Consider the following 21,476-nt stretch of genomic DNA (forward strand, 5'->3'; position numbering starts at 1 on the left):
GGCAAAGACCTACAACAAACTTCATGAGATTCACATGTGATTATACTATGACAGTGAGAGAAAAATTGCCATTCAACATCTTCAGGGTAACAGTCAACAACAAAACAGAACTAAGAAATTTGGGGAAGAAAACAATTTGTCAGAAGCTTTCAAAAGAAAATACTTAGTTTGAAATTGCATCTCTTTTTTTCTCCTACATGAATGAAACAAGTCTAGATTGTTGTATTGTTTATCGTATAAGCAGCTTACAGACTTACATGGCATTCCTTTGATAGGGAATGCCGAGTATTTAACAAATAATTATGTCCCCCACCTCTCCCTTCACAGTTCAGGAAACAAACTCAGAGAAAATCAGTTATTTTTCTTAGTTTGGTCCAGCATGCATGTGGTAGACAAGAGCTGGCAATGTTTCATGTATTCCATGTTTTTAACACAAGATTCTTCCAAATACTTACACTTAACAGTTATATGCAAATTGATGTTTTTACTATTGAAAGTCAAAATTGCCTTCTCACTAGCTGCAAAGTTTGATCTATAGTAATGCAGTCTTCCTTCCTATATTCCTCTGGAAAAGATATAGTCCTAAGTTATATTTTTAGATTCTTATGAAGTTTTGCAAAATCTGAGCTAAGGGAAGAAGAGAACTAGGTTGACTTAAATTTGCTCAAAATACACACTTACAATGCATTTTCTACAGTAAGAGTAAAAATATTTATGAATAATTCTTTAATAAACTTCTACAGACTCAAGATAAAATTTTTAAATAACCATGGCTGGTTTATATCTACAATTCTTTCTGTTAGAAGATCTTAGTTAAATAAAGCAAATTATAATTGCCTTTTAATGATTTATTATAGATTGCCCACTGTCCCCAAAAAGCAATACTTTACATAAGAGATTGTAAATAGAACATAAAAAATCTGCTCTTGCATAGAACATTATTTTTGCCAGTTCCAGAAAACCATTGCATTTTATTGCTGTTATATTTAGCTTGCTATATTAAGTGTTAAAAATTGCATTAAGCGGATGTTTGCCATCTTTGACAAAATGCACACCATCCCTGGTTCACATCTTCTGTATACTGAATTATTTTATGGGCTTACCCCCAATATCTGGCCGAAGCTTATTGTCATATCCTTGAAGTAAGGAGTCCAGTATGTGAGTTACATCCCCACCATGAATCTTTGGTGCAAGGACCCATGTTTTATTCACCGTTAGATCTTCATCGTCCTCATCATCTGCTTTATCAGCTCTATGGTGAGTGAATAAAAAAAACAAGGTTAGGAAAAAAAAACCCAAACAGTGAAACTAAACACACAAGAGGTGAAGAAGAAACTGATAAAATATTGAACACTATTTAGAGTACTTTATAAAAATCCAAATGCATTCTGGTGCCAACAGAAAGAGGCAGGCCCTTATTTAAAACACCAACATTTTGTTTTATGGCAGCAGAGAGTGTAAGCTAATAAACATGTCAAGAGAGGCATTAACACATCACCCATACAGAAAAACTCAAGCCATGAGTCAAACCCATAAAAGCAGCAGTAGGCATCCTCTTACTGTCAGCTTTTTCCTGTTTTAAAACACAAAATGTAATTCCCAAGCTTTTCGCTACATGTATTTCATTTTCAAATCATTGTACTAATATTTCTGAGAGATGCTTAATCATGGTAATGGATACATCTTGGTGTCAAGAACATTAACAGAATCTCCTTCCTAGTAGCCTCTGTTCTAGCTGTAATATAAAAAAATAAGACTTGTATACTTATTCAACTCCATTCAAATTTTAAGAAAGCAAATAAACATTACATCCATGTGCTATGACTAAACATTCACAGAAGCTGCATTCATGTGTCAATTATGTATCTGCATGTATACATGATATAGTTAAAATGCTGTACCATTCCTTTCAGTTAAAAAGATCATTTGTTAGCTACCTATTTTATCAAGATGAAACAAATGTACAAGGAAAACACACATTCATTTATTGCCTATCTTTTAATTAGATAAGCAGTAATACATAGTTAATCACTAAGTCATTAGAAAAAAATCGCAGTACCTTTGCTGCATCTGCAGATTCACTCAGATATCTCCGAAAGGTCAAAGAATGCCTGGAAATAGTTTTCTTTCCATTTGAATCAAATGAGTGTGGACTTAAGTACCCCTCCAGTGCTAAAGTTTGCAATCTATATTACTCATCCAGCTTATTTCAGGGAACTGCTATGGGCTTCAAGTCAAGTAAAGTGCATCAGACTGATAGCAGTAACTCTGACAGTCACACAACATATCTTCACAAATGGACACTGGCTAGCAATTATTACAGAACGTATGGAATCCATATAAATCAGTTCCAATGTTAACATAAGGACAGATATTCCAGTAAAAGAAAGGAATTAAATTACTGTCCTTGTACCAATTTGTATTGTACAACAAAACTAAAAACATTACTGCTATATTATTAGAAAGGGATTTAAGGGCTTCTAAATTACACAGACATAGGCTGCCCTCAAAACTAAGGGTGGAATTTTTCAGTAAATTTCCTGCAGGAATGAAGACGACCAGCATGTTCCATGTGGAGACAACACTATACCTTCAGGGGGAAAGGACAGAAAAAGTCACGAAACGACAGAGATGGAGTAGGCACGCCTGGCTTTTATTGCACTCCTTTGTGGGAATGCACCAAAACAGTCTGTATTCATAAGACCTTGCATCACCTCTCAGATAACGCTAGCAAGTCTCACTGAAAATCAAGACTATCGTGGCTGTGGAAACTGCTCGGTGGTTTTGGCATGGCTGCTTAATTTGAGAAGTGCAACAGGGAGCTTACCACTGCTCAGTAGGTTCCCAGAGGATGAACAAAAGGCACTGCTCGGATATCGGGACTTTCATACCTATGTTGCTGCAAAGCAGTCGCAAGAGTCTATTATAGCTGAAAGTAATATGCAATCTAAATACAAGGTTCACTGACAGCTTCCCTTGTAACAGTCTGAAAAGCACTTTCATTCTTTTAAATTGAAATGCACCGTAAAATACTTAATCTTTACTGCACTACATAGACATTATAGAAATGTCAGATATTAAATATTTAACATTTCCCATTAGCAGGATCCCACTAATGGGAGCACTAAAAGAAGTAGGAAGCTAAGTTTTGTAAATGTACACTCTTTTTCCCTCAAAGCTACCTATTGCCATCTCTTTCATGTTTCATTACCACACAGCTTTTTTTTTTATATATATTTTTGGTTTGCTTGCACTTTATGTCATCTAATTACTATATAAATTAGCTTACGGTTGCTAAGAGTGCAGAGGCAATCCCAGTCTTTTCCCAGGGGCATTAAGATGATGAGGAGTAAAACTTAATTTATAAGCATATATATGCTTATATATGTATAATATACTCTAAGGTAAGAGACATGCTCACTACAAAACTGACCTCTTCTTCTTCCTCTTTTTGTCTTCCATCCCACAAACAGCAGAAAGTACAGTGAAACTACCAGAGCTCTGTACAGACCCAGGGCACCTGACTCTCAGGATCAGCCCAATTATTTGCAGAGAATTTGAAGGGATGATGACACAATTTTGTCCTGCTTTAATGTTCTTTCCACATCGCTATTAAGAACAGCATAGATTTAGCCAAAATGAAAAGTACAAGAGGTCATGCCATTGCCTCCTAAACCCAAGAGGAGTTACAACCATGCTACCTCCACTCACAGTCACTCGAATATCTTGACATTTTGAAGAGTTAATTTTATTTATAGATTCACAGGACAACTCAGGTGGGAAAGGATCATGGGAGGTCTCTAGTCCAGCCTCCTGCTCAAAGCAGGGCCAGCTCTGAGGTCACAGCAGGTTGCTCAGGGCTTGATCAGGTTGGGTCTTGCAGACCTCCAAGGACGAAAACTGCACAATCTCTCTGAGCAACCTGCTCTCCACTTCTCTCTTTTCTGCTATTTACTATATTTAAATAAACTTGAAATTAACAAGGAAAAAAATACAAATACAAATATATTTCAGATTTTCACTTTCTGTCTTGCTTGATTGGAGGACCTCTAGTCCTCCTCCAATTTTAAAACTACAAATAGGTATACAGATGAGGACACTGATAGCTCACAGAAAGCTATTAATAATGCAATTCCAGGGGGAGAGGGAAAAATTCCATCCCCAACATCTGACAGCTTTTCCAGCCACTCCTAAGTAAATCCATTTAAGGAGGCACTTTTATTATAGGCAACATTTCTTTACTTAGTGTCTGACGAATCTTGGCTTAAAATGAGCATTTCCTGCTATTTACACGGAACTATCTGTTTTTATCTAGAAAATATCATACACTGAAAAAAGAGCCAACGGCTAGAAAAGAAATACACTAGACTTCCATACCAGTACACTAGGTTAACAAGAGCTTGCGTTTTACTAATCCATTAGCTAAACCAGCAAAAAGGAACCAACGCAAATGAGAAATTCATATAACCAGATGTGGAGGAAGCGGACTATCACTGTTCTACACCGTGAAAGGAGCTATTCTTACTCTCTCTATTCCTATTTTACTGGCCTTTTCAGAGACGATTGACTATGATTAACCCACCTCGCTACCAGAATACGATCTTTTTAACTCTTCTTTAAAATGTGCCCAAGACCACTAAGCATGCAATAAAGACTATAATGTCTCTGCAGTGCTGATGGCACCCAGCTCTACACTTCTGATTCCTAAGCCGCAGCCACTGACGTGCAGCCACAGGACTGAGATAAGAAAGGAATGATGCTGGCTGGAAAAAGGAACTGACCAGAATATACAGAAAGTCTACTGTGTGCCCTCCAGTGAAGTAGAGAACACAACACCCGCCAACTTGAATTCTCATTCCAGATGATTTTGGGGGAGCTGCATAAAGCTCCTCCAAAAGAGCACCTAGACACACGAAGGCAACAGGACAGACACTGTGTACATCTTCATTTCTAGGAATCTGAATTCCTAATCTTTGTCATACTAAATAGATTTGAACTACTCTGGTTCAAAGGTAGAAATCCCTTCAGATTTATACAGTCAACAGGATCAGTTGAGATGGTGTTATCAAGATCTAACCAAGGTTGCTAGACCATGTTCTTTAAAGAAACATTCACTTTGGAAAACAAGATGGTTCAAAACTGACCTTTTACCCAAGTTTCTGTGTGTCTCATGTTGCAAAGTCTAGCTTTTTCTCCAGGGTTTGGAATGGGGTAAAAGGAAAGACAGAAGACAGCAAACTTCATTCCAAACCATAAAATAAAAAGTTAAATTCAGGTATGTCGTTCAAATATTTAGCAACAGTTAACATGGGCTGAGCACCTTTTTACTTCTTTGCAGTTAAAATAAATCTAACAAACCCATTAAGATTAATGTCAATTAACTCCACCCTCACTTTAACAGTAGCACTTTCCCCTCTCTCTCACAACCCCAGGAAGAAAGGCAAACTTAATTAAAGAGGAATTCTTTTCCTTTCCAAGTTCATCTAAAGGTTATTTCACTATACACAGAACATAATACTTGATCCTCTCTCCATTTACTGTAAAATATTTTTTTTTCCAACAAAGTTCACTCAGTAGGTCTTTTTCAGAACGTCTGGAGAGACGACTATTTAGAACAAAAATATGACATCAAATATTAAAACATTTCTGTTCCATGGCACAACACTATTTTACATCTATTACTGCAGGTGTTAATCCTGATTTTAATGATTTTATAAATAAGAAAGAGACCTCACTTCTTAAGACGCTTGTTGTTATAACACTTCAGCTAGCCTCATAAACTCAACTGTAAACTGCATGTATACAGTTAACAGTAATTAGGCAAAAAGTGCCCTAATTATGCTCTCTGTCCTTCAACTAATTGGAGACATTACCATGACTAATAAATCCCTGAGCACAAGTGACTAATGACTAAATAAGTCTTTTCAACATCAGGCAACATGCTCATCTTCAGACATTAATATCATAGGTCTTTGTTCTCCTTTAAATATAAGAAAAACTAATCAGATGAGCTTTAAGTTGCAATTAACATCTGTCAGGTTATGTAATGAACTGGAAAAAAATGGATATAGTGAGAGTGCTCCTACTGCTATTTGCATCATGCATATCAAAGTATTACACGTAGAAGTACATATATAGCATAGGTGGGAGTATTTAAACACAGCTAAGGATCAATTTAGTTGTCCATTCCCAGGCTCCTATTCCCACCCAACACACCCAAGGGTACCAGTCCTCCAAGGAGGGTTGATTTATGGGGAACCCGTAGACTTCTGAAGAAGCAGTAGAGACTGGGCAGGGAACCTTAGTTATCTCCACCAACACTTCATGCCTGTGCACAAGTAACTCAACCCCTCAGTGGCCGTGAGGTTTAAACAACCCTGCACAGTGGCTTTGTCTATTTGGAGATAAAGTGCTCCTTCCGTACAAGAAATACTCTGATGATCATTTAATAAATAAATAAGAAGGAAAGTCAGTGTTCAGATAATTTCTATGCTGAAAGAGCTAAAAGGAACACACCATTTTCCTTTTTTCCTTACATATGCGAATGAAAACAATAAGACTAGTTGTGTTAGGTCATTTAGCTGAGGATCTTCTCCAATAGCAGCCAAAAGCAGTTGCTTCGGGACTTTCACCGATGCAGGGGTAAGGCACAGTGACACTTCTCTAAATCATGAAACATGCCTTAAGACAGCTGTTATTCACTGGCTGTGCTTCCCAGTGTATTATATTTATGTCCTTTGTCTAAGTATAATACAATTTAATCTTTGTTTTCCAGTACTTAAAAAAAAATACTATTTCTCTCAACTTTAAGACGAAATGGTAATGTTTCCCAAATTGTAAACATGGGAGATATTACTTTGTTAGCAATAATACAGCTTCAGAGGTTTGTCAAAATACTGCATTTAACCAGACAATGCTTCATAAGAAGTCAGTCAAGACAGACAAGGTTTCCAGGCAACATTTCCAACTGATCAGACATCTAACCAGACACTACCGTACTCCAGAACACCAAACATGTTATGCTTGTACGTGGTAAAGAAGTATATTCCATGGCCCCATCAACGAGAGTTCAGAGGTCATCTGACCTAGCCAAATTCCACACATGAAAAAAGACATAAAGCATTGCTGAAAAACAAAACATGGTCACTGACACCCCTACATCCAGAGTCAGACATTTTTACAGAGGCTGGTGATGATTCTAATTCAGAAGCTAAAAAAAGCAAGTAGTTAGGCATGTGTCACGTGAATGACTAAGGCTTAGGACCAGGTATAGATGAAAATCTGAACTCAGGAAGGATGATAAGTTTAAGCAGTGCCTGAGACAGAAGAAACTTCCTTATAGAGAGAGCAAAATGCAACTTCAACATGGTAGGAATGAGTAATTACTCTTATGTCAGCAATTTAATATACATAATTACCTATTTACTTGGATCTTCCGAAAAGAAAGCAAAGGCCTCAGACAGACTTGTAGTATCCTTCAGAAGCTGAAAAAGGATTGGGACTCCTGCACATATACAAATATTACTTCTTTTCAGTAGCAGCAATAACAGCAAGACCACATAGTTACGACTGCTAGAATAGGACACAATTACGTTTTTATTCAAAAGATTTTCTTGAAAGCTTACTTCCACTGCTAGCTGTCAGTAGTGAATGGTTTAAATATCTCTCAAGATTTATCTTCCAAACTTGATGGCTGACTTTATACTCATCAGTTCTATTACATTTCTGCAGAACTGTAATAGAACTTCTGCATTTCATCATCAGCTTCTTCACTGACATGCTTTATTCATTGCAGAAAATTTCTGGGAAAATAAGTGTAACTGCAAGCAAAGAAATGCAGCTACTGAAAATATGTCTCCAGAAAGCATTGCTTGCTCTTCTTAATCCTGTGGGATATAGAGTCACTGAAGTTGTATTCCTTTATCTTCATCCTTCCTAAACTCGTTTAGACACTCTCTTGACAAAAATCTCTTCTCTTCCCCCCACCCATTCCATCTCAGGTGCTTTTAGCAATCTATTTCCCCCTCCTTCTGCCTTGCCAGACTTTGGCATATTCTTTTGTGTGTCAAAATGCATTTCTCTCTCCCACTGAAGTATGTTTTACTTATTCCCTACATCTTATTTCCACGTACTGTTAGGTTCATTCTTCTGGATATACATACTGTCTTGTGCTCTTCACCTTCTCCAATCTCATATTTGTCTGGTTATTTATAATTTCCTGCCCTGTTTTCTGTTTTCCTTCTCCTTCCTGAGTTTTTACTGAAGGGATGAATCTGGACCTTAAGTCAGCAGTAAAATTATCAGGGAAAAGTGTGGAAAAAAATATTAGAAATTCTTATACAGAAAGAAACATTAGACTCTTTTGGATGAGCTACATAAAGAAGTTTACTTAGTATTAACTAGGTAAAGCTTTGTTTAAAAAAAAAATGAACAATCATAACACTAACAGAAGAAAAGCTGGTACCTCTGCTGTTCATTCCCTGTAATGAAAAGTGTTGCCTACATATTTGAGTGTTTAGACTATCAAACTTGTGATATCTTAATACATATCACAAGCATCAGGTGATCAAGCTCTTTTGAGTCATTACAGCTTTGAAGTACATCTCTGAAAGATATGAAACATTTTCTCCCACGCACAATAACTTCAGTACAATTAATTTTAGTCCCAGCAAGACCTTCATTTAAAAACATTATCACATTTCTTATAAAATGATCTTCAGCATCTCTGTGATACTAATATAACAAAAAATAATCCGAATAGAAATTACTGAACAATGCAACCAGACTTAACTCTGAATACTTAATAAAGGCACAACCTGACTGCAAAGAACATTTATAGAAATGTGAATTTTTAACGTTAAGAACAACAGGTATTATTAAAGACGTGTTCCAGAAGAACAATTTTGTTCTGCAATCCACACAAATTGCTCTCCTCCAAGTCAACTTTCAGATAATGCTACATACTATTTGAAATGACACTGGTCAAATTTGTTATTAATTCAAATGGCTTTTAAAGGTCTCAAAAAAAATTATCATCTGACTCAAAGCATCACAGATATTCTTTATCCATCAGTCTTCTCATATAATACAGAGTTAATCTTCTCTCCTTGAAAGTTCATCCAAATATTGATATGCTCAGACCAGTATAACTGCAGCCTCTACTCCTATCAAGTTGCAGTCCAGAAATCAATTGAAAATGTTCCTCACATCTATCTATCCAAGTACAGGTAATTCTCTGTGCCAGTTCAGAGCTGCTGGATACTCAAACATATTCAGCTTGATTAGTATAGTGATCGAACTTTGACCATTTTAGTAAAAATAGCTCTTTACCTCCATATGTGGTCACAAAAATATTCTTCCCAGTTTTGTAGACCTGATGGAGACAACTACCTGTTTCTGCACCCCTCTCTTTTATGCTATACAATAGAGAGCAAGAACCTTGCACAAGTAAGATAGCAAACCATACTAAAAAAAAAAAAAAAAAAGGAAAAAAAATACCCAAGCTGATTCCTGCCGTTTTCCACAGAATCATGCAATTTAGAAGGGATCTTGGGAAGTCAACTTCTACTCAAAGGAGGGCCAATACTGAATTCAGACCAGGATGCTTAGAGCTTAGTCCAGTCGGATCTTTGAAAATTCCATGGACGGAGATCCCACAACCTCACTGGACAACTTGTTCCACTGTTTAATTATCGTCACAGTTAATTTTTTTCTTTATACCTAGTTGGGATTTCCCCTGTTGCAGTTCATCACCATTGTTCCTCATCCTCTTACCATGCACCACTGCGAAGAGCCTACCTCTGTCTTCTTGATCACCTCCCCATAAGTGCTGGGGGCTGCTGTTGGGTCCCCCCGAAGCCATCTCTTCTCCAGGCTGAACAGCCCCCTCCTCACAGGGCAAGTGCTTCTGCCTGACCAGCTTGGTAGCCCTCTGCTGAGCTCCCTCCAGTTTAAACCCAAAACTGGATGCAGTATCTAGATGCAGTTTCACAAGTGCTGAGCAGAGGGAGACGATCATTTCCCTCAGCCTCCTGAGTGTGCACCTGGTCACACAGATGAGGAGGCTGCTGGCCCTCTCTGCTGCCAAGGTGCCATGCTGTCCACCAGAAACTTCAGGTCCTTTTTGGCAGAGCTGCTCCTCAGCCAGCTAGTCCCCAGCCTGTCCTGCTGAGGGGCCTTCCCACCCAGGTGCAGGACTTAGCACTCATCCTTGATTAATTTTATAACGTTCCTGGCAACCCATTCCCTGAACCTCTCTGGCTCCCTCTGAACAGCAGCCCACCCGCAAACATATGAACTTTGTAAAAACAATCTTTCAACATGGAAAAAAATAAATTGTCTTCAGGAAAGGCTATGCTAACATCGTTATTCCTGATGTTCTGAGCAGTTCTTCCGCCCCAGACAAGCAAGGAAATAGGACACACTTCTCACTTCTCTTTCCTCACATCAATTATTCCACGTTCTGATTACAGACTTGTAGAATGTGTTGTGTGTTTTGTTTTGGCTTACAAAAACTGGGTAACTTACCGATTGTAACACCCACATTCGCAGTGTAAGTACACCTCTTCCTCTGTTCTGAGAAAATCATTACTACAATATCTTAAAGCAGTTCTTTGCCGAGGAAAGTACTTGAAAGTACCTATTATCTTTAGTAATTAGGTCCTTCCTTTTTTCTAGTACAAACATTTCTAATGCTAGCTGAAAAATTAGTAGGCGCCCTTATGCCAATTATATTTTGATCTTAGAGATCAAGAGCATTTTGTTGTTGTAAAATTTTTAGACAAATACGTATTCATCTTCCTCTACAAAATGTCTTCTGAGGAAAACCTTCCAGCCATTGCATGCAACAAAAAATAAAATTTATCAGGAAGATACAGTAGGCTTTAGGATAATCTGTACTGTCTTGACTGAAACTGAAGTCTAAACCTACTAAAATTCTTAGGGAGATTTATTTCAGATGGATTTGAATGAAACCTAGAAATGTAAATTGGTAAGTCTTATCTTCTCAGTTGATAAGTTTTACCTTGTTTGTGGTTTTGGCCAGACCATGCAATCAAATAATTAAAATGTAAACAGCCATATTCCACTGTTATTCCAGACCGAACAGCAGGGAATAAATGAACATTCAGAGAACAGAAGATAAAAGGATAATGACAGCAAATTATAGAGCCTAAGTAGATATATCTGAAAAGGGACAAATGGTATTAAATAAAGGACAAAATATCCCCAAACTGTTAAGGAAGGACATGATGATGAAAAGGCATCACCTCTCTGGATATCTGAAACGTACTAAACACGGCAGTATCAGATCTCCTGGGAGTTTCAGACTAGGATCATCACACAAAGACAGACACACATAAATCCATGTGCCACATGTCAGCACCCCATTCAAGAGACTGCAGATCTCTATCTACACTTGACTGATGAAAGGTTAATTGTCATCAAGTTCAGAATGAACTGATATATTGTTGATGGGTTAAGTGTCTTGATCCAAGAAACACTTTCCATAGTGGAACTAGACTTAAAACAAACCTAATATAAATGGATACTGAGAACCATAACCTCAATAAAAAGCAGTTACCCTAATTAAATGTCATCCCACAGTCACTACAACATTCACCAAATCACAAAGTCAACTTTGTTAGATTTCTACTTTACAATGTCACCAGCATCTCAAGAAATATATAAAATGAGCTCTCCTTTATAAGGTATTTTCAGTCATTTAAGCTGCTGGTATTTCATCATATTCATGTGAATATTTGTTCTAACACAATTCATTGCAATTTTCCTGCAAAATCTTCAGGTAATTAGGAATCTACTACAGCACTTCACAAAAACAATCTTATTTGAAATAATTCCAAGTTGTGGTACACATGTGAGCAGGTATCAGTCTCCTCCCACAGGAGGCAAAGAAATATGTATAGACTGAAGTAGCAACAGAAGCAGAGACTTGCACTGAACTGCGCACCACGACTGTGGCATATAGGCAAATCTGGCTTAAAATCATAGAAAAAGCCATACAACTACAATAACTCGGCAATGACAATATGTCCCCAAGAGAAATAGGGTGAATGGGTTCTACTGAAATTTTAGTGTAACTGTCATTAGGCAATTATGGACTAATCCAAAGGTCAATAAAGTTAATGAATAATTGTACAAAGAGGTGAATATACTGCTTAAGGCCTAATGTAAATACCTAAACCATGTAATAAAAAGCTTGCTGTCTCTCTCTCTCTGCAAGCAAAATTATGTCTTCTCCACCATAATTTATTGTGTATTAAATATAACACATATCTTTTACAACAGGAGTATTCCACCTCTTGTCAGATGGTGACTAAAATTTATGGCTGTCAGAGTTGTCCCCTGCTGGATGCAACCTGCAGGCCATCAGCTGGATGGCCCTCACTGACAAAGCAAGAACCTAAGGCACAAGTCCATAGCTCACCTACAGCAGGTCTGATACAATCCAGTACGTATTCGATGGCTGTATGCTGGTGAGATCAAGTACCTTTCTCCCCCAGGGAAAACACTGAGGGTACTTTATTTTTAAAAACATCTACATAATTTATTCTGTCATGTAAACATGGCATTGGACAATGAAGAAAAGAAATTTGTCATGATTTATAGTGACAGTTAGCCACCTAAATTAATACTTAATACTATAACTTTTTCCTAATATAAATTCCAATCAGCTGAACTTTATTCTGAAAGACAAATTGGACCATAATATTCTATTAATAATAATAAGACTTAATAATAATAAGACTTAAATCCTCATGGTACACTGCCTTAAATAAGAAGAAAACCATATTAAATGAAAAGACTAACAATCTATTTAAGACCTCAAATAATTTAATCCAAAGGGGACGTATCTCATGTTACCTCAGATCTTTCCTATTCACTATGTCTGTCTTCCTGAAAATAAGAAAAATAACTGCATATAAATTTAGAAACACAGAATTAGCCATTCACACCTTACCAGAGATAAATGCAGTGACGCAGAAAAGTGTTTGAGGATCAAGGCAGAAAGCAAAAAGAACATGAGGTACACCAGAGCAGTACTGGAGCTAATCCTGGGATAGAGTATCTCAGCAGTATGAAGTAGTAGTAGGGAAGTAATATTCTGTGTGTATCTGCCATTAACAAGGCTAATATTTATATAATCTACCAATTTTTGAGGTCTATTCTTCAAAGAAAAAATGGAAAGGGTTTACAAAATGGTTAAACAAATGATTCAACATTTTCTAAAGAAATATAAGTAGCTCAGTTTACTTACCTGAGAGGAAAATGTAAGCTGCTATCAAGTTGCCTCTTAAACTACATATACTGGGGAAATACTTCTAACAGTAGTTAGTATGACTGTAGCATGGGTAAATCCAATTCAATTTAAATTTCCACTCTGCATAGAGTGTCGCCGATTACAACAGATTTGTATAAAATTTTCATTTTGGACTAGATCATTCATCCTGCAACAACCGCTAGGCATATAACCGCACTGCAGCTTCTCACCTCCGAGCGGTGAGGAGGTTTCTCTGAGCAAATAATCTACAACGTATCATGAAAGACTAGGCTGGAAAGAGAAAGACAGCAGGATGTTTTCTCACCAAAATGTTGATTCCTTTAAGAATTTTCAGGATTCATTTGAGGTGCTCTGAGTTCTTGTCAAGGCAAAACCTGGCAGAGGCACGCAGGGCAGGGAAGAGCTTTGATGACTGGTTTCCCTGTTGAAGAGCAGATGGCTGCAGACCACACTCCATTCCTGAAGAGCAGCTGCAGCCATGGGTCTGCACCCTGAGGTTGCCCTGCAGAAGCAGAGGCAGAAACTACTTCTTTCCATCTTTGCCATATCACTGAGATTTCCCTCTTCTTTGAAGCAAGTTCTGTTCTGGTCAACTCCTGATGACCTTTCTAATCTCTCCAGTTACCTCTATTAGTTCAGTGTTGTTGCATGATTTACCATTTTAAGTTTAGATATGTAGAATCAAGTTTTTACATAGGCTGGTAGGCCACTGAACTCACCACGCTATTTTCAGCCTTATTAAAATTGTTTGCATGTGTAAAAATGCAAAATCAGGACTTCCGTGTTGTCTCCAGGTTAATTCAATTGCATCTGAATTACTCCTTACAAATTATTACCATTCAGAGAAATTGTTAAGAAATAAAAGTTAGTGTCACTGTCATCCACCACTCTCTGAAAGGTTCCTGTCAGCGTGCTACATACTGTCATTTGTAATTATCACTTCTCTCTGCTGCTTTTTACCTAACGAGTTATGATATTGTTATTTTACCTAACTACATGCTCAATTTAGTGTGCAATGCAAGAAAGGGCTATGCAGGTAATTCAAAAAGCCCTACTACTCTTCTCTCATGAATGGTACTACAAAAGTGGCTCTTTGTCCATCTTGGGAGATGCTCACCTTTGTTCTTCTGTGAGTTCAACATACATGACTTTTTTAGTGTATATATATGACAGCACAAACCAAGGCAACTCACTTCCAAACAGTGCATATGCCAAGTCCATTTAAGTAGTCCTACCTACTGGCCATAGAAACTAGGTGCTGTATTTGACCCAGATTATTACAGTTCGTCTACAGCTTCAAAGAAAAACCACAGATCCCCCAACCCCCTTGTAATTTACTCTGTGGCCAGACTTATGTATGCAGAAAAAAGTTGACCACAGTCAACAAGTGCTCACCTGTAACCTTTTGTATCTGGCTCAGAAAGGCTTGAATCGGTAGCAAGGGTGCTCTTATTTAACATCAGGCATATTTAACAAACAGAAAGTTAAAAGTAATTGAAAATGTAGTTCAATTTGTTATGAGAGCCTTTTTTGTAATGGATTGCCATGGTTTGAAGGTTTCCTTTAAATCCATTGTAAGAAAATTATGTGCAAAGAATATAAGTATTTCTCAATATTTATGTCTCGTTAAACTTTATACTAACAAAAGAAAATATTAATAAACTTTTAATAAATAAATTGTATTTGAAACCACTGGGACTGCTAAATAACAAGTTCTTCACTGTCACATCATGAACAAAGTATATAAGAGTGAGGATAATAATGAATAAACATCACATATGTTCAAATGAAACAGTAAATCACTATTATCAAGCATTAAGAAACCCATGTTGTTCTGACAGGCTTAACTCTGATCCAGGAATTTATATGAGAAGAAAACATAGGCCATATTACATAAGTATTTTCCTAAAAGATACTTTGAAATGGAAAATAAAATATTAGTTGACATTCGCACCTGCTGACAGTTACATCACAATGGAGCATTTATAATTGCTTTTTAGGACATCAGGTTACAAAACTAAAGGGAAGATATGGCCAAAATTCAGTTAAGCTTACCATATACTGTTAGGGATGCTGACCAGCACATACCATTTAAAGCAGTATAAACTAGAAGAAATGTTACAGTTATGCTGCACCTGTATGGTTAGAACTATGGAAATAATTTTAATTATATTGTCAGCTCTTATACTCTCCCTATGAATTATCTATTTATCTGAATTCAACAAGAATAATGGGTTTGCCGAACATTTAGGACTGCAGTGACTGTTGGGTAACTACTCTTTTCCTGCGCATACCTTATAGAAAGGCTCAAAGCCCAATTTCTGCTACAGAAGAGATGTCAGCTATTGACAAAAATAGTCCTTCAACATACTGACTCATGAAGTTACATCAAGTGTATTGGCCATTCTGGTCTGTTTGTGCTGCATGTGCAGAACTGGGGGAAAACAACTGCTTTATGGGACAGAGTTCAACTGCAATGAATCCCTTCGGTGAAGGAAGTTCAGTCTAATGTCACGCTACAGCTTTTGGGGCAGTATATTGAAAGTGTAAACTCTTGGTTGGACTCAACTTCCAAAGTCCTAGCTTAGGCTTTAGCTCCATTTGTTGCATCTGAAGTAAATTTACTCACACTCAGCACAAAGTACTTTGTGTATAAATGCATACTAGAAGTGATGCAATTTGCAACCTCTTAAAAGTATGTGTTGAAAAGGTGGGTTGGCTCCTGCAAGATGTTTTCAGAAAAACAGCTAGAATTGGTGCAACCTGGTCTGTTCTCAAGAAAAGCATTACTTCTGTGTTTTACTTTGAACTTCAAGAAAAAGCTTGGGCTGAAACTACAGAAAAGCATCCAAAGAAGCAGAAAAATAGTATCTCCATCCTGCTTTGTGGCAGGCTGCTAAAGGGCACTAGAGCTCCTGAGCTCTCTGCAAACACTCCTGAGTTGTAATGCACTACATATCAGAGAATTAGGATCTGAAAAACATGTCCATTTGTGGTCACTTAAAAACAAAAAAAAGGAAAAAAGAAAAATCTCTCAACCACCATTTTCCCATGTAGCCTCTGAATGAAAGGCAAGACTGAAAATAGTTGATTCAGATACATGGATATTTATACCAAAGGTTCCATTTTATCTGAGATGTTTTGGAACACAAAATAAAATAATGCATGTAAGTTACCTCTTTTTCTCACTGATGACTTCTTATCAACTTATTTATAAATGCTACTGTTAATGAGATGTATACTTAACAATCTACACCTAGTCCTGTAATCACAACCACACTTTGACAAACAAAAAAAAATTACAATTTTTTTTTTAGCTAGTCCTCCTCCTTTGTAACTAAGTCTTTGAACTGATAAATTAGCTTGCGTATTCTTTTGTCTCAAACCACTTGATAATTTCTTTCATACCTGAGGTACAATATGTTCATTAAGAAACATTCTGAAGATGCACAGCTGCACTGGTACAATTTCCATCAATGCTTTTGAAAAATATTTCCATAATACACCACGGTTTTAAAAGACACAGATTAAGAAAAGTATAACCAGTGATGTTTCTGACTAGGATAACACAGCAGCCTTCTGAAGATGAGAGATGAGCTGAGATCAACACACTTCGCACAGGTTGATAAATCCATCATTCAGTATGGGGAAGGGGTCTAGAGTCTGACAGACTTTAAAAAATGTTCAATAGATTTTTTTTTCTTTTTTTTTTTTTTTGCCAGCCTTTATACTACACATTTGGTATATCCTGTTAGAATGATAATTTGGTCTATCATTAAAAAGCAAGACACACTGGGCAACAGTCAAATACCCTTTCAGTACTGCTTTGTGATTTTTATAAGAGTATAACCTGTGGAATGGTTGACATTAGCTCTGAATTATTAATGGAGTTGAAGGATCAGATTGCTTTTCGTTAAGTTGTTATGGGTACTGGTAACACATTTACACAGCAGTACCAAACTGTTGTTTCTTCAGAGCCCTTCAGACCAATTTTGTAACTCTCCCTTACAATGCACGTTTCCAACTTCTGGGACTTGAGCAGCTGCCCGGCACCATCCCACGCGTGGGCCCAATCCCACTCCCGAGGGCTGCAGAGGCACCAGCCGGTGCCGTGCAGGATGCCCCACCGCGCGGGCAGCACGGAGAAAAAGTACCAGCACGCCGAGCAGTGCCCCCACGTTACCACCAACTGCTGGACCAGGCTCTTCCAAAGCGGCCATCAGCGCCGCAGCCGCCCGCCAGCGAAACTCCAGCCTCCTCTCCCAGCAGCAACTGGCGAGCGAGCGGGGACGGGCAGGCACCGCGGCGGGGAGGTGCCGGCGCTGCGGGGAGCTGGTTGCGGCGGGCGGCAGCCCGCACCGCCGCCCCTCCTCGGGGCGCAGGCTCCCCCGCCAGCCGGCTGCCCCGGGCTGCCCCCCGGCCCGGTCCGGCCCCGCCGCCCCCCTGCGGGAGCGGGGGTGGGGGGTGGGGACGGGGACGACGCGTTTTTCCCAGCACCGAGCTGAGCCCGGACTCACCAACTCGCTCAGCGAACAAGTGGGATGCGGCTGAAGTTTTACTTTGCCGGTGCCGGCTTCACCCGCAGCCGCCCGCGGGAGCCGCCGTCGGAGCACTGGAACCTTTAAATTTGTTTAAGTTTCGCGGCGCGTAGCACGTCCCCTTCCCGCTTCCCCCTTCCCCCTCCCCGCTTCCCCCTCCTCAAGCCCGTCCGGCGCCCCCCGAGCTCAGCTCGGGGCGCGATGCGCAGGTAGCCGAGACCCGGCGGGAGGGTGCGGGCGGCCGGGGCCGGTGCGGGGGTCCCCGCCGTACTCACCCGCTCCCCAGCCGCACGGTCAGCAGCAGCAGCAGTAGCCGGGCCCCGCGGCGGCGGCTCCAGCGGGGCGCGGGCCCCCCCCACGCATCCATGAGCGTGAAGGCGCTCTCCCTTCCCCGAGTTTTCTCCGGAGAGGCTGGGGAATAGCGACCCTGACAATCCCACCGTCCCCCCCCCCGGCACACGGCAGGCAGAGGGAGGGGAGGGGAGGGGAAGGGAAGGGGAAAAAAAAAAAATAAAATAAAACACCCAAACAGGTAGGAACCCACTCTACAAGGACCGAGCAACTCGCCCAATAGGCTCATCAGGTTGCTCCATAAATTATCCTAAAAACTGCTGGGCGAATCAATCCCTAGTAGAGGTGGAGCCTCCTTTACTAGAAGGAAAACATGCTTGGGAGAAAGGGTGGCATTGATTTACTATTTTCTCCAAAGAGGGAAATAAAATAGATCTTATATATATATAAATATACATAATATATAAAATGTTAAATATATATTTAAAGCTACATATATATATTTAAATCTTTTTATTTTTAAAGCTACTCAGAGGGCGGCTTGCGATCCGAGAAGCAGCCCCTCGGCCCTGCCAAGCGGAGACCCGCAGCCGGGAGGAGAAGCGCCGGGGGATGAGCGCGGACACCCGCGGGGACTGCGCGGCCCCGCGTCCGGCACGACCGCGATTTTGGGGAGGGCGGCACCAGCCGCGGGGAAGGGGGTATCCTCCAGCGCCTCGCCCGTCCCCAGGCGAAGGGACCCACCCTTCCAACCGCGGTCCCCAAAGCCGTGCTGGAGGCAGGCGGCATGCTTGGCGCGCAAGTGCAACCGCGGGAATTTCGCGCACCCAAGAAACGGGAGTCGCGCAAGCTCGGAGGCTGCAGGCAGCTCTGCGCGGCCGCGGAGCGCCCCCGGGGGGGAAGGGGGAGGAAAGCGGACGATCCGCGGTGCTGCGCTGTAAAATGAGCCGGGGCTTGCTACAATATGCTAAACGCTTTTATTCCTCCCCCCCCACCCCCACCCCCCCCTTGTCTCCCCTCTGCTGCTGCCTCCTCCTGCCTCTCTCGGGAGACCTACGGGGGAAAGCAGCCAAAAAAACCCCACACCCTAAACCCCCCACCAAAACCAAACCCGAGGCAGGAAAAGCAACCGCGGTGGCGGAGACGCGCCGGAGGTTCCGCGCTTGCAGTCTTCTCCCCCCGCGGTGCGGACAGGCGGTTACGTCCCGGCGGGACTAGCGCTTAAATAAAGCGTATTTCTTTGCACGGCTTCACGGTCGGATGGCCCCTGAATCTCTCCCCAACCCAGTTCCCTGGCCCCGGAGATGTCCCTGCTTGCAGCTCTCTATGGGGCACTCCTGGAGTAACCTGCGCTGTGTGATTCTTGGCGTAAGGAGCAAACCGTTTTATAGTCATCATCATCATCCTTTGAGTCAAGATGTAACTGCACAGAAATGTAAATACTCCCTCATTCAGTGGTTATTCCGATGAAAGGCAGTGTTTTGTTTTGGGTTCTTCTGCTTCTTTACATGTCATTGCCTGCTTATTATTTTATATATACAGCTTACAGCTGCTTTAACAGTTAAAGAAACTCTCCACACTTCAGAGAGCTGCGGTACATTAAGTGAAAATTCAACGCCTTGAAAATTAATAGCCAGTCCTGGGGGTACTGGCAGAAGGTAAAGGCACATATTATTGTATGACCTGGGGTCTCTTTATTGGTGGATTAACACAGCAGGCAGCGTCCTAGCATGATGGCAGAGGCATGAGCTCAGAGGAGAGAATATGCCTTTATTACAGAGTAAGTGCAGAAGCAGCTCCCCTGCTGCAGCTGGTGGCACTGGCTCCAAAGAGCAGGATTGCTGTCCCTCTGAGCAAGAAAATAAGCACAGCCCGTCCCCAAGTCTCTTTCTCTCCGGGAAGTCATTTTGCCCTGAAAATAGCCGTGGTCCTAAGGTTTATTATGGATTGATCTGTCAAATTGACTGCATTTTGCAAAATATGCAATGAACTCTTCTTATGCCTTTGCATTCTGATGTTTATGGAGCCATTAAAAGTCTTTACTAGTCTGTAAAATTTCATCCTATCACTGAAATATATTATGTAATTAATGTGACTACTGAGAAAGTTTGACATAAGAAGTTTAAGGGTACTTACAGGATTACAAGACATCTTCTTTCTGTGTAAGCAGTTTGGAGCATCTGTTTAAAAACACTTAATTGCACCCCTATGTAGGTCCAGCAGCTTGCTAGCACTGAAAGAGGTGGAGGATTACAGCTAAAATAGCATGTAGCATGAATAGTGAGAAAATAAAATTTTTCATTTGATTTCTGCGTTTAGAATGCTAAGGCACATAAAAGTGCAATTAAAAATAATTTAAAATAAAATCAGCACCAATGAGATTTCTCGAATGACACAAGACTAAGGATGATATCAGGACAAGCTGGTTTCAGATAGTCCCAAATCTGAATTTTCCTTGTACTTTAATGTAAACAATAGAAATCCATCCCTCTCAAAACTAGAGAAGAAATTATTCCATGAGCAAGTAAAATACTAGACGAAAAATAGGTATAAAAATTTTGAAAAGCAAACAGGAAACAAAAATAATAAAAATTCTTTAACTACCAGAAGAAAACTTGAGGGAAAAGAAATCATCCCAGATTGTCTGTATTCCTAAGGAACAAAAGAAGCAATAAAGGAAAACTGCAAAATGGAAAAGAGCATATTGAAGAAAAGCTGGGGAAATTACCTAGATGAGTGTCAGAAGAAGGAGATGCTGATGCAGGATAATAAACTAAAGGACAGTAGCTACTAAGGCCTGCTGATATTCATCAGCCACTTGGTACGGGAGGAGCTGACCTAACAACAATATTTAAATTCTCAGTTAAAATCATCTTCTCCTGCTAAGAGTAGGAGAGCTGTCTTTAAAAAAAAGCACAGAGGTGAAGAAACGGGTCAATAGTGGCATTTCAGACCTGCTAGGCATCACTTCAGAAACAGCAAATTGAAAAATGTTAATGTACAAGCAAAACTGTAGGATTCAAATCGCTATTAAAGAGGCACAAACCAGAATGCCTTCTGCAAAGGAAAACCACTGTCTCTAACTTCTTCAATCATCTTTAATGAGTCCGTCAATGGAAGAACAGGGCTACATAATTCACTGTCTTTCAAAACTTTTTCAAGTCTATCAGTTATTTGTTAAAGGAGCTGCATAGTTATGGGGTGAGTAGGACAGTAATGCCATCTTTCAGAAACTGCTTGAGACTACCGGCAGAGTGGTTAACTTCCCACGTTAAAAAGATGAATCGTGAGTTCTTATGAATCTGCTCTTGAGATTATTTTGTTTAACCGATTCCTCACTGAAGTAA

General features: G+C 39.9%; 1 protein-coding gene across 1 annotated transcript in view; it reads right to left on the reverse strand.

The window, feature by feature from the left end:
• GABRG1 (gamma-aminobutyric acid type A receptor subunit gamma1) overlaps positions 1-21,476 on the reverse strand; it is an 83,538-nt gene that overhangs the window by 40,329 nt on the left and 21,733 nt on the right. The window contains exons 2-4 of the mRNA XM_050895552.1: positions 17,310-17,912; positions 16,709-16,779; positions 1,104-1,308 (exon numbers count right to left, since the gene is read on the reverse strand). Coding sequence (XP_050751509.1) covers positions 1,104-1,308; positions 16,709-16,779; positions 17,310-17,912 — 879 coding nt within the window. The remainder of the gene's footprint in view (positions 1-1,103; positions 1,309-16,708; positions 16,780-17,309; positions 17,913-21,476) is intronic.

The sequence above is a fragment of the Gymnogyps californianus genome, chromosome 4 (genome assembly GCF_018139145.2).
Source record: "Gymnogyps californianus isolate 813 chromosome 4, ASM1813914v2, whole genome shotgun sequence".
Taxonomy (NCBI): domain Eukaryota; kingdom Metazoa; phylum Chordata; class Aves; order Accipitriformes; family Cathartidae; genus Gymnogyps; species Gymnogyps californianus.